This window comes from Odontesthes bonariensis, chromosome 3 (assembly GCF_027942865.1).
Source record: "Odontesthes bonariensis isolate fOdoBon6 chromosome 3, fOdoBon6.hap1, whole genome shotgun sequence".
Taxonomy (NCBI): Eukaryota; Metazoa; Chordata; class Actinopteri; order Atheriniformes; family Atherinopsidae; genus Odontesthes; species Odontesthes bonariensis.
In genome coordinates, this window is record NC_134508.1 from 10,867,695 (window position 1) to 10,882,162 (window position 14,468).

Consider the following 14,468-nt stretch of genomic DNA (forward strand, 5'->3'; position numbering starts at 1 on the left):
TACAAACCTAAGCTGTGCTGCCATGTTCTTTTTGGAGAGAAGAGGCTTTTTTTTCTGCAACCCTTCAAAACAATCCATACTTGTTCAGTCTTTTTCTGATTGTTCTGTCATGAACTTTAACATTTAATATTTCAACTAAGGGCTGTAGAGTCTCAGATTTGGCTCTTGGGTTTATTTTACTCTTTTACTATTGCATTGTCTGACCTTGAGGTGAACACTAAATAATAGTGTCTATTTAACATGCTAACTGAGGCCTGTAGAGTCTGAGATGTAGCTCTTTGGGTTTTTTGCAGTTCGCACAGTCTGACCTTGGAGTGAACTTGCTGGGACGTCCCCTCCTGGGAAGACTGGCAGCTGTCTTGTTTCCACTTGTGAATAATCTTTCTCACTGTAGATTGATGGACTCCACATTGTTTGGAAATAGTCCTATGACTATTTCCAGATTGATGGCGGCAACAATTGCTTCTCTAAGATCATTGCGGATGTCTTTCCTCCTTGGCATTGTGATAACACACACCTGAATGCTCCAGAGCAGCAAACTGCCAAAACTTCTGCTTTTATAGAGGTGTTCACACTTGCTGATGATCAGTTAATCAAGCGCATTTGATTAGCAACACCTCGCTGCTACTTAGGCCCCATCCACACATAGCCGGGTATCTGCTAAAACGAATATATTTTTCTACGTTTGCACCTGTCATCCACATGAAAACGCATAAAAACGCATCGTAAACGAATGTTTTTAAAAACTCCGGGCAAAGTGAAGATTTTTGAAAACTCCGTTTATGCAGCTGCGTGTAGACAGAGATGACCGGAGTTTTGCGTTTTCGAACGTCACAAAATGCGCCAAAACAACAACAAATCTGCGTTAAAGTCTAAAGTGCGACCTTTGTTTACTGAAGAAGCATGGATGCCTTGAGAACTGTGGTGGTTATTATTGTGCAGGCGCTGTTTACTGCCTTGATTTTACACGCCCAAGTTGTACTCCCAGAGGAATGGCGTGACAATTTCGCATGTCCCGGTCCTCACTCCTGTCGCTGTCAGAATTATTACGTCCTCATATCGAGGGGCAGTCCACTGTCATGCGATCACCTGTCAGTGTGCTCAAAAAAGTTGCGTGCACACTTTATTATTTAGCTGACGAGGGCAGATTGCGCAAAACAGCAAATGCATTTGGGTTGTCAAGACAGGTGAAAACGCAGATGTTCGGTTATGTGTGGAAGGGTTTTTTTCGAAAACGAGGTAATGTGGATAAAAATTATTTTATAAACGGAGGGGGGGAAACATTCGGTTTTAAAAATACCCAGCTACGTGTGTACATAGCCTTACTCTCTTAGTTCCTATGGAAGTAGTAAGAAATGGACTTAGTTTTCAACACACTGGTTCATGCATTGTGGCTTTGTTTAATGAACAGTGACACAATGTAATATGTTTACTTTCACCACTTTTAACAAAACATATCTAAAGTGTATTCCATGTCTGTTTTTATTTTCAAGACAAGACCTGAGGAGTACCTAGAAAGAGAAATATGTATACACACAGTTTTCAATCTTTAAGGAGTTTTTCTTCCACCCCATCTTAACCATCACATAACATGAGTGTAGGATTACTCTCAAGCTCACACTCTCCCTGTCACACTTTGCATGAAGTCTTTGATAAGCCTTTGTTTTCAGTTCTGGATAATGCACACATGAAGAGGTTTCATTGAGCATGGCACTGCATAAAACTGGATTTCTGAAAGAGGAGCTAACCGGTAGGAATAGGTATCTAATCAAGGCAGGGTCAGGACTGACACAGGCTTTGTGTTTCTGCCTGAGCAGCTTCTCTTTTCCTTCACTGAGCAGATCCACTGGAGTGTCATTTACAATTCAAATACACTCACAGCTGCTGCCTCTCCTGCTAAGACTGAGGCATTCAACTCACTATGCAAGCAGTAAGACAGTGTAATAGCATGCTTTCTGTTCATAAGGAGTGCAATGAGAGGTGTGTTCACACATGAGCGCCACAGAAGTTTGAGTTTATTTAAAGCAGGGACAATACATATTAATGAACATATACATGTATATATGCAAGATTATAGCCAATGGCTAATTTCCATCTTTAGTCCCTTCGGCAGATTGATGTCAACAACATAGGATAGTAAAATAAATAAAACAACAGTAACAACAATTAGAATAGTTATGTTATCCAGTGTGAAAAGAGGGAATAATTACAGAGAGAAAACACAATAGGACAAAAGAAAAAAGAAAAGCAAGAACAATGAAGAGTTTAGTGGATCATAAAACACATATACATTTTAGCCAGGATTGTGGCAACAGTGCTGTTCCTCCAATAGCCAAGCTTTAAGATGTTTGGTAAAAGAGGTCAGAGTCGGGAGTTCACGTATTGTGTGTGGTGTTAAATTCCAAGTGTGAAAAGCACGAACAGAAAATGTGGTTTGACTAAAGACCCTCTTTCTGAAAGGAACTACACAGTCACCTCTAGAGCCAGCTCTTGTTGATCTGTTTGAGGGTTTTTTTTCGCACAAAAAAGTGCTCACTTTAATACCACTGATTATTATTCAAGCTGGTGCTTTTAACTTGCACCTGATCTGCTCCTCACTCACCTTGTGCTAAAACTTTCACCTGTGTTTTTTTTTCATAGTCATGACTTTCCAAAGTTTCAGGAGTTATGTGACTGAATGCTTTCCCACTGTTTTGTGAATATGTGGAGTGTAAATAAACTACAGATGCAAATATCGAAAAAGGGAAAAAAAAACTAACCATGCTTTATCCCAGGGGGGGAAACAGCCTCTGCACAGTCAGTAGGATAGTTACGGTAGAAAATCCTTCCACACTTTCACCCGCAGCAGTGGTGCCTTCACTGACCGTTAGAAGTGTCTCTGTTGACAGTTAAGGTCACGTGAACACTGCCAGAAAGGTGTAATCTATCATTAAAAAAATCTTTCGGGACGTGTCATAAACTCACAGAAGTGGGATCATTGATACTGAAAGGTGAACAGTTGTCGTATTTGAGACGTTTCGCTCTGAAACACAAACTTTTAAATGTTGTTCACTTCTTTAAAAACAATTGGCCTTTTCTACATTTGACCATTTTCGATTTGTTGTGACTCAGAAAGTGTGTTTGTACTGAAAAGGGTGACGAAATGGTTTCCTTTTTTCGGGTTCTCAAACTTTTCCAACTTTAACGGGATGCGCCTTCGAGGCGCACCTGAAGGCACCAAAAGTCTCGGTCAATTAGTAGAGTTTCAGACTGTGAGTGGAGCCTGTAGTCGGTCTCTGGGAGCGCTTCACCAATGACCAACTGAACGCCCCACTGCTCCGACACAGATCTCCAGGGGTGGGGAGTCCACAAGTTTGAATTTGGATCTTTGGGGGAAAAAAACATGGGATTCGAGCTGGACCGCTTCAAAGGAACCGTGGACCCAGATTTCAAATGCAACTTGTGCAATAAAGTCCTGGAGGAGCCGCTGACTACTCCGTGCGGGCACGTCTTCTGCTCCGGCTGCGTGCTGCCCTGGGTCGTCCAGCAGAGCAGCTGCCCCGTCAAATGTCAGAGGATCTCCGCCAAGGAGCTGAACCACGTCTTGCCTCTGAAAAACCTCATCCTGAAGCTGGAGATCAAATGTGATAACCACGCGCAGGGCTGCGATGCGGTGGTGCAGCTGCAGCATCTGGCCGAGCACGCCGAGATGTGTGACTACTCCCCGGCCAAGTGCAGGAATAAGGGATGCGACGAGGTGCTCGGTCTGAGGGACATGGACGCTCACATGCGGGAGACGTGCGACTTCAGATCGGCGGGGATCTGCGAGGGCGGCTGCGGGCTGATGCTCACCCACAAAGACAAGCAATCAAACGGTCACTGCTGCGTGAGAGCCCTCAAGGCGCACAACGGCGCGCTGCAGTGCAAGCTGATCATCCTGGATAGAGAGTTCAAGAAGCAGGCTATCAAAGCCAACAAGAGGGAGAAGTCGCTCCTGGCTCAACTTTCCGCCGTGCACAGCGAGCTGCAGATGACAGCCCTGAAATATCAGAAGAAATTCACCGAATACAGCGAGAGGATCGACTCCCTCACCAAAACGGTGGCGTTCTCCTGCAAGGTAAAAAGTTTCAGCTTTGAGGGAGCACAGATTGGCTTCTGCTCCTCTAATCTTGGCTTTATTTTCAACCTGAAAAAAAAAAAGTAAGAAGCTGTTTTCTATTACTGTGAAACTTTCAAAGTACCGAGGATAAATGCACACTTTATGGTTTCAAGCTGCCAAAAGTTAACCTTTTATATGCGCCTGGCATGTTTTAAACCCAGTCTTGTGACATTGTCTCTTGGGGACATTCACCCCAGGCAAATGTCACACGACCACCTATACAGCCTGTAAAATATCTATCATTCAGGGACTTGTGTGTGTCACTTTTATTGGACCTTGATATTGCTGCGTTTCTACCTTTTTGTGGGAAATGGAAATAGAAAACTCATAGAGGATTTATTTTGTTTTTGCAACTACTTTTTCAGGAGTTTGAGGAGGAGTTTGTTTCCTGTCTGTCTGCTCTGTGACATGGATGTCAGCTGTGCCTCTGGCCAGCTGGCAGTCACTGGGGGAGGGCCAAATATTTGCTGCAGTTCTGTACACAAAAAGAGCCAGGTTCCAGTTATACGGCCTCCTCACAACACGCTTGTTTTAGGCTCTCTGTCATCTGGATGTTCGCCCTTTTGCTGAGAATTGCTGTGACAAATTACAGTCGGGTCTGTGGCAGAGTTGCTGCCAGCTCAGTTGCGTGAGCCAGGCAAAGCCTCAGTGGTGCTTGTGAGGTGCTGAGAGGCCCTCAGAAAACCCAGACTTGTGGGGATGCTGTGATAATGGGAAAAGTGTGACATTAATCCACCCAGCCGTGGTGTTTAAAAGTTGTAAAAATACAGCCGTGTCTCTTGTCAGCAGGGTATATAAATCTATGGACAAGGAACTTATTAAGAAAAAAGGCCAAGAGGTCCTGGCGTGGGATGCTTTATGGTTCAGATTTTAAAATCTAATGGCTACTTATCGACATCATAAAGGATGCAAGTCATAAGGCGGTTAATGAATTGAATTAGTGTTGGGTGGCTGCACCACTGCTGCTCTGATCAGCAGAGACGAGTGGTCAGATTGTGATCGGGCTTAGTTTTAAACTCCGTCCAAGAAGGGGAGGAATTTGCACAGATGGGGACATAAAGAAGTGTGGATGAATAGGAACTTTTCTTGATGTTGTCCTTTAATGTTACACCTCTCAACACCCTTTCATTTGAGATTTCTCTCCTTTCTCTGTCACAATTTTTGTTTTTCTGATGTTTTTTTTTTTTTTTTTTTTTTCTCGACGGATTCATTTGTTCATTACAGGCTCAGTTCCCAGAAAAATGTGTTCCAGTAGAATGGTAAATTGCGCATCAGAAGCACCGATGCGTGCAAATATTGAAATCTCTCACGCTGGTATAAAGAAGCTCGCCGGGCTTGTTGCAGTTACAGTTCATTTGACGGCGACAGCCTAGTCCTGCCACTCAATTATACATCGAGTCTGTTACTCCGTGTGTGCCTTTATTACACAAACAGGCACGCCTCGAACCTACATAAAAGACACGGGAATGGTTTCGGAAGTTATCCACTGAGGAAAAAGTGCAGGCTGGAACGAGAAGAAACAACACTCAGCAGATGATCATGTGGTTAGTTAGAAAGCTTCTTTGTTTTTTTTTTCCATAAGAAAGGCTGTCAGTCAGCCAGCGAACAGGGTTGTTTGCTTTGTGAACCTCACAGCACAAATGGCGAAATGAAACAGAGCAACACAAGTGGAATCAGCACCGATTTACAGTTTTCTCAATCTTAACACCCCCTTCGTGATGTTAGTTATGCATTGTTATCAAATGCGATAAGATCTGTGTCCTATTAATCATTTCTCATAGGGGATACCTCGTCTTCAACTTCGACTTGTCATAGCAGAAAAAGCTCAAGTTATGATATATGTGGGCTGTGTTCCTTTGAAGTCATGTTAGTTTGCCAGCATTCACAGAACCGTGGACCTGTAATAACTTAAATGGAGTGCATCTGTTACTAGGTTTGTTTCACAATTCGGGGAGAGAAAGGTCTGCTTGGAATTGTTTGGACATATCAGTTCTTTAAATCAGTCAGCGTCTTAGTGTGACGAAAAGTCTTAGTGTTGGCTTAGTCTGGGGCTGCACGGTGGTGTAGTGGTTAGCACCGTCACCTTACAGTCAGAGGGTTCCTGCTTCCAATACTGATGTTCTCGTGTTTTAAATACACAGGCCAGGGGGTTTCTGGCACCAGGCAGTTCCTAGAATCTTGGCGAGGGGCTTTCTGTGTGGAGTTTGCATGTTCTCAGAGTACATGCTTCCTCCCACCTTCCAAAAACAAGCATGTTAGGCATATTGGGGAGTGACTGTGCCCAGTTGTTTGTCACGTTTGTCTCTGACTGGCGACTTGTCCAGGGTGTAATCTGCCATTCGCCCAATAGCCCACCAAAACCCTGAGTTAGTAGTAAGCAGATATAGAAAATGGATGGATAGGGTTAGGGTTAGACATTTGAAATCTACGTGTAGACATTTTTCTGGCTGAAATCGTGCTATATCGAATTTCTCAAATTTGGATTAACACACCCAGAAAATGCCATAGGAAGTTAAATTACTGTTGCATGTATTCGTTCAGAGTGTGTCAAACAGGACAATGTGGTTTGCACATGATCCATTTTATGAGGCCAGGCCTTATACTCCATCTCGATTTGCTTGGGGGGGGATGGATAAAGTAATCAATTCCTGTCTTTTGCATGTATGGGACAGTGGTCCAATGAAATGATCTCATTATAACCATAGCTAAACTTGACTGTGTATTTAACTGATTACCAAAGAATGAATACAGGCCCATTATTGCATACAAACTGTAACAAGTGACTTCCTTCGGTGTGCTTTTTAAAATCTTCCCTCCTTAGCTCAGGCCTCCTGCGTCAGATGGAGGATTTTAACGTCTTCTTTAAATAACCAGTCAGCCAAACTGTGAGGGAGATCAAGATGACCCGAGTATGTGGAACAACTGACTGGAGTCTCCTATAATAGTGCTTAACACTAAACGTCCTCATTGAGCCAGGAAGAGCGGTAAAACAAAGCAAAAACAAAAAAGGCTCAGATCGCTCTGTCTGGCTCACCTCAGCTCAGCTAGAAGTGCTGTCAAACTTTCCGCTCAGCTTTAGATCTGTTCTGAAGCCAGCGCGGCAACGGATGACAGCTTGTGAGGCCTTTTCAAATTGTAAAATTTCCAACTGATTTAAGCCACCGCTGAATTTGATCGAAGTAATCATGGGACCCGTCTAATTAGGCTAATTATGCACTAATTTCGTGGCATTAACCGGCTGGATGATTCAATTAAATAACAGAGCCTGTTGGTTATCTCATGTCTATTGGATATGACAGAGATCACATTAATAAAAGCCCTCGTGAAGTCACTAAAAATAGGTTTTTGATGAAGGAAAAAGAACTGTCATCTGCTGGCTCCTTTATATGCATACCTTACCTGTGTAATGACAGGTCTTTTAAAAGGTTTGAAGTCTACCAAACAACATGTTTAACAAGCTGAAATGCCCTCAATGAGGTTACTGAGTTTCTGCCTCTTAGTCACGTGTCTGTACTTTGTAAATCAATACGTTCCCTTTTTGTTCTGCGTGACAGCACCTACATTATAATTAGACACACTATGTTAAGAGGTATACAGAGAGAAGGCAGCTTGATGGAGGACAGACTCGGAAAGTGTGACGGGTGCTGAGGTGAAGGCTCACCGTGACCCTGCCAAGTCACCAGTCGGTAGCAGACTAAAGGCTCTTTTCTTTCCCAGTTGGCTTTCTGTTGTCAGTTACAGGCCGCTCTGTTCGTTTTACACTGAAAGTAAATGTTTGTTTTGTTGGAAAACCCCCCCATGTTTTTAACCCGCCCAAATGATGTTCATATGATCATGTTTTGCATTTTTGGTTGAAAAGACCACCTCATGTTACTACTTAAATTCTAAGGAACTGGAGCTTTGTTTGCAGATCTGAAAAATTAAAGCTGCCGTATTACTCAGAGTTCTTATTCCCAACTATTTCAGATGATGGCAAAACGGCTTTACGATCCAGCTAATTTTTCTTTTGAGGCTTGTTGCGGATTGGTTGTAACATAAGTGAACGGACTAGCCTGTTAATTTATTGCTGTTATTAGTCATATTCAAATTCAACTAAAGTCAAGCTGTCCTCTTGTTGACTGTAATGACTGTAGCTACTATAATTCAGAAGCATGTGTTGCTAATGGTGCCTTGACATTGTGCAGGGGCGCACATTCCACTATGGCCTGACATGCACATGATAGTCTTTTTAGCCTACATTGGCTGTCAGGGCACTGTACATGCCAATAATACCTCCTTTAAATTTAGTTTCTCTGTGTTGCAGCATACTGGAGTGGCAGCTAAAATTATGTTACCTCATAACTCCCCTCTAAGTCCTGCTTAAAAAAACAGATTAAGGGCTGACTCTGCGAGTTTCCCAGAGGTTTTCATGTCATGTTGCCTCTGAGTGAGAGGTCCACTGGTGTATTAGTTTACATAGGACAACAATTTGTAAAAGAGAAGGGCTACTGGCTCTTCTTTGACCTCGTCATTTCTGTTTTTTTGTGCTGGATAATCTGAAGAAAGGGGTGTCGGTAAGGGCTGAATACTTTATAGACTTTTCCAGAAGCATTTTTCCATCAATAGTAAGGTGGCGATTTTAAAAAGTTAAAAAGTTCCCGCTTAAGTTTACTCTTTGAAATGAGATACAAGTACACAAACTTAATTTTTGTAACCCAATAAAGCAAAGATTATTATTGTTTAGGCTATCCTGATCAGGCTAGTTCAAATGGACAAAGAATTTGACCTGTATTTATGAAAGCCTGTCAGACCCATCAACTTCTGCCACACACATAGTTCCTTTTAAGAAAAAGGTTGTTCAGATGTTTTTCATAGCAAGCATTTCAGCTTGTTATAACAGGAAAAGTACAGGTGCAATTTATAGCAATGAAAACAACCGCATTGCATTTAGATAAACTCGCTGAAAGACTTTCTTTGACTATGAAGTCTTGCTCAGTGTCACGACTTACTGGGGCACATTAAATTCATCTAGTGTTAACAGATTGAGCTTCACCTTTGTTTTCCCTGCCGTGTTAAATCAAAATGTTGTGAAAAATGTGTTTATAATAAAGAACTTGTCCAACTAGAATTACCCCTCTGATCTCATCCCTTTCGAGACTATTGTAACTGTTTCTGGTGATAAGGATGATTATGTTAATGATAAAATGTGTAATAGCATATAACTTGACGCCATGGTATTTTTTGATATTGTTATCCTGCCATGACAAACTTACCCAAATTGACACACCCACAATCAACCATATCTGACAGTCAAACTGGACAAAAGTTAGCTGACATTTTTTGAGTGACCTCTACGCAGAGTGCTGAGGCTTCATTTCAGTATGTCTAATGTAGCTGTGGACTAAGGTCAAGTTCATCAATCAGTGTTGCAAACCACAATATTTCCAGTGAATTGTGGTTAAAGCGCACTAAAATATTAGCTGAATGTTGCTAGGTTATGTTATGTCAGCTAAATTATGACGTTATGACATTTAATTTGCATTTGCGTTTGTGCCAGCCCTGAAAATCTGTTTGTTCCTCTCCTACTCTATGCTTACATATAATGTAAATTAGCATGGCATATTTTCCAATAAAGCTACTCTCGCTTTCTGTTGTCATATAGCAAAACGCGTCTGAAGTTTTGACTGTTAACTCACGTTCACTACCAAAGCATTTTAATCCTCCTGCTTTGCCCTGATAAAAGCCTGTTTTTATAGCTATAGAATCTGAAGAGCACATCATTCACATCAGTCAAAGACTAAATGATGTTAGCTGAATTTACCGATATGCTCTCTTGTAAAACTTCATCCTTAACCACCATAATGACCACACTGCTTATATGAAAGAAGCTCACAGGTGCTGCTGTTTCTTCTCTCTCACGTTTTTGTCCTACAAGTCGCTAGATTTACAGTCAGTCAGCTTTCTTTTTAGACCTGACATATTCTGAAAAGTAGCTAACTTTTGCATACAAATCTGTTAGATCTTACAGTCAAACTGGACAGGGTAACAATGTGTCTTGGCTATCAGTCTGATGGCATAGCTTTTTTCCCTTTTTGCTAACACACAATTAGCTATCTTAAATCAACAGCTGTGTGTTACAGTTGAAAGGGCTCTCTGGGTTCTCTGATTATCACTACATAATTATCTTGGCCAAAAGCAGTTACGATAACTATTATTTTGAATTTAATGTTCCTAGAAAACTTGAATTTAATGTTCCTAGAAAAAGTTCCTAAAAAATTTTTGGGGAACAGACTAATTACTTTGTTTTATTTAAGGTTCTTTCATCTTAAAAGTTAAAAGTCAAAATATGCGTCTTTATGTCTGTTATCAGTACGATGTCAATATTTCGTTCTTTAAAAATGACAATTATCATCAATTCCAGTCTATAGCGACACTCCTGGCTTCTAAGATACTACATATGAAAGTATTATTTGTTTTAGTGGTCTTAAAAGTGAACAAACATTCACAATTGAATGTGTTGAAACTGGCTTTATGGCTTTATTCATTATATTATTACATTAATTTTATGCAGAGTAACTTTCTTTTACTTTGTAGAATTCATTGAGTAGTTTTGAGTTCCAGATCTTGCACCGATAAGATGGGTTCATCATTCTTTTTTCTAATCTATTCCACCTCTTGAAGCAGTTCATCGTTCTGTTACCCACCTGGAGTGAATATTAGATTATTCTGAATAAGTTGCCACCTTTTTGTTCACATTTCTTTCTTCTGTCTGTTTGTAGGAAGACGAGTCTAAAAGTGTCACAGTTGTCCTTCTTCGTGAGGGCGGATCTCTGGGTTTTAACATCGTAGGAGGAAGGCCATGCGCGGTAGGTTGAAAGCTGAGTGTTTTGGACGTTTCATCTTCCACGGTGATAGGCCGAAGTGTCAGATGGCAACCCAGGAATGAACAGCACGTACTGGAAGCACCCCAAGACTTTTCGGTTCTGAACGACACAGCTTAGACAGCAGACCGAGCGTGTGTTTTGTAGTCGGTGAATAGATAGACCGCACTATCAAGTTTTATTGTGTTTATATATCGGTCTGGTTTAGCGGATTTGGCATTACAGATAAAAAAAAAACTATAATTACTTTTATGGGAGTTAAATCTGGGATTATGGTTTTTACCACAGTTGTTTTGTCTTTAATTGAGGGGATTTTGGTGGTGAGGTAAACACAGAGGAAAGGGTCTTTTATCCCTGCCTGAACTTCTCACGGCCACTGTTTCCTACCTTGAGGCTATGAGGTAAAAGTCATTAATAATGCTGCTCGCTCTGCTGAGTGAAGGGTTGAAAACATTAACACTGGTTACAGCTCTATCTTCCATGCATGGGCCTTTTTTTGTTCAGCTCCCTGTATCCATTTCACCAGGATTGCACTCCACTGTTGCAGGTTGTGTTTTTTCCCCACAAACAAAAGGAAACACTTTTTCTGTACTGACACAGACTATCACAGTAAAATTCATTTGTAGCTTGAAATGATAAAAATCCACACGCATACTGAAATAGCTTATATGCTTGTTGCATTTGTTTCATGTGGCCCTTGTACTGGTATAGCTTAGTAAATGCTGTCAGCTGCCAACGTTTGTGGTGTCAAGACCAGCAAGTTTACAGCTCCTGGGATGGGGTAGTGGTGTGGAGAAGCTGTAAGCTTGTTGAAGGATACACATGCAGCGCGATGGCATAAAAAACATACATGTCCAATGTAAAAGATCAGATGATGTTTGTTTCTCAAATCTATTTCTTGGTTTCGTAAATCAACCTATTAAATTGAGTTAATGTGTCGTTGTGTAAAAACTCAGCGTGTCGGTGCAACAGGTTTCATGCAGTTTTAGGGAGTGCTAAAAGAGTTGTTAACCTAGACTCAGCTCTGACTTTGGGGTCACAGGCACAGTGTTAAATGCAGACTACTTCAGCATGTCAACATTTAGGCCTTTTTGTTGGCCAGGGTCAACCCTCCGGGCCTGGGAAGTATCTGAAGTTAAAGATAATCCTCAAGTCCACAGTAAAAGGCAGGGTGAAAGGGTCAGTTCTCAGAAATGACAAAAAGACATATTTTTCCACTTAGCCACAGTCGTGTCTAGCCCCCCAAATATGTTTGGCTTTTATGTGCCAAAATTTTTGACATATCTTCCTTGAAATTGAGGCTTGCCATAAAATCTCTTGACAGTAAAATCTGTGGCTTATTCATTGCAGTTTACAGTTAAAGACTTAATTTTTTTGGGAGCACAAACTATATTTAGTTAGCATCTTGCTTATGGATTGACAGCAGAGGTTTCAGATGGTGGTGTTGTGGGTGTAGTCATTTGGGGGAAATTAAATGTTTCCTCAGTCATTGATTTAACATTTAAAACCTCATCTCTGCTCATCAAGATAAAATATTTTTGACAATTTACCCCAAAATAATTATTTAATGTTGTGAAATGTTTATTGTGTAACTTTACATTTTTGCCTTATTTGGTATCCTATGATCTATAAATATGCAAATAGCCCACACTTCTCTCCTCTACCATTTGTTGTTATGTAAAAAACATTTGATAAGCAATTCAAAAACAGGAAAAAGGCACACAGATCATATGAACCATCCACTTGACAACCAGCAAGGGGTGATTTCCACCCCTGAAAAATTAGTCCTATCTCACAAGTTGTTGAGATTAGTTTCTTAGCTTTGTTATGATCTTGGTGTTTTAATTTTTTGATTTGAAGACCAATTTGTGCACTGAGGTTAAAAGGTGGAAATAACATGTCGTTAACTATTTATTTAAGTAATTTAATGCCTTCTAGTATATAAAAACCCTTTAATGCGCAAGTTCTTAAGCAGACTGCAGGTGGATGAATGTCTGAACAATGTTTCCGAAGTTGAATGCCATATTTCTAAAGATTTATTAAAAGAATTATTCTCAACAATATAAGCACTGTGCTTTTATTGTTCAAGAGGAAGTAACAACAGTCTGTTCCACAGGATGACAATGAAGGCACTTCGAGTGAAGGGATCTTTGTATCCAAGATTATTGAGAAAGGACCAGCGGACAAGGAGGAAGGCCTTCAAATCCACGACAGAATAATAGAGGTATGTGACTAACCCTATAAGTGTTTCACGTGTGTGTTGGGGAGAATTTGATTCACTGTAATTTGCAGTCCCAAATGAGTCAGTGACCTCTACAGCTCCAGCCGAAAGCAACTAATGGGACTCTTGGAACAATTGTTTGTACAGACTTTTGTTTTAGTTTGAAAAAGTGAAAATTGTGCGGACAGCTTATGTTTCAACATGTACTTCTACTTATCAACAGTCAGACGAAGGCTTTGTTAACAGGGGCATCACTGCAGATGAGCTGAGATAAAGCTGAGGCGAGGCTGGCTGGCTTTGGTTTTGCTGAGTGAGAGAGCCCTGTGTTTGCTTTCTAGCAGGCAAATCCCTCATGACAGAGTTGCCGTGCAGCATCCTCCTATCGACTTTAAACAGAATCTCGTGTGGAAAGGCCAGCTCACCCTGAGGTCAACTTGAGGGATGCGTTGAAAAACTCAACATCACAAAGGTCTCTTTTATAGAACAACCAGAATCCTACACAATGCCTGTATTGAAATGAGGGGTTTATGTGGATTACAAGTGCGTATTACCGTGTGCCACAAGATGAGAAATATGGTTTGTCGCAGGCTTTATTGTCAAACCTCAGCGAAATGGCTCCAGAGCATTTTGCAGAGCACATTGCTCACAGAGATGTTTGTGGAAACTGTTTACAAGAAAAGAGGACTCCGGCATCTGGATTGTGTTCATCGCTCTGTCCTGTCATTCATGCAGTTGAATGCTAACTAGACACTAAAAACATCAAATGTTCCCTGGTCCAAGACTTACACAATAGTTCTAAGTAATGAAAACCCATAAGAAGGAACTTGTTAATCCTTGGTTATAACACAAGCAATTGTGTCAATTGTCTCAGTTTACTCAGAGCTACAAGTGGGCTGCTGATGCTAGCTGATGAGAGATTAGCTCGTAGGTCAATGAAGAGCGTACAAGTTGTCTGTTTTTCTGAGTGCGCGTGAATGTGTTTGTCTAGGTGTGCGTAAGACCAGGAAGTTTGGGAAATCGTATTAAGGGCCCAGATGTTGCTGTATTTGGTTACTTGAGAAGGTATCTTGTGAGGGTTTTTAATGCAAAGATAGTCATTCATCCCCTCATCGACTTCAGAAAAAGAGGGAACAGATTTTGCTGTAAGATGATGCTGTACTTGTGTTTGTCTCGTTTTTCGATCTATTGTTGATGAAGTCAGGAAATGTTTCCACTGGAGGCGAACTCCAGAGTAGAGAGGATGTGAAAA

At 41.1% G+C, this 14,468-nt stretch overlaps 1 protein-coding gene across 2 annotated transcripts in view; it reads left to right on the plus strand.

Annotated features, from left to right (window-relative positions):
- The first annotated feature begins 3,127 nt into the window (after positions 1 to 3,127).
- The window catches only part of pdzrn3b (PDZ domain containing RING finger 3b), a 102,121-nt gene continuing 90,780 nt past the window's right edge, over positions 3,128 to 14,468 (plus strand). The window contains exons 1-3 of one of the 2 annotated variants that reach the window (XM_075460250.1): positions 3,130 to 4,096; positions 10,897 to 10,983; positions 13,115 to 13,222. In XM_075460250.1, the coding sequence (XP_075316365.1) occupies positions 3,383 to 4,096; positions 10,897 to 10,983; positions 13,115 to 13,222 (909 nt within the window). In that variant the 5' untranslated portion in view covers positions 3,130 to 3,382. Of the gene's footprint in view, positions 4,097 to 10,896; positions 10,984 to 13,114; positions 13,223 to 14,468 lie in introns of both variants that reach the window. The other variant, XM_075460252.1, reaches the window with a different exon arrangement.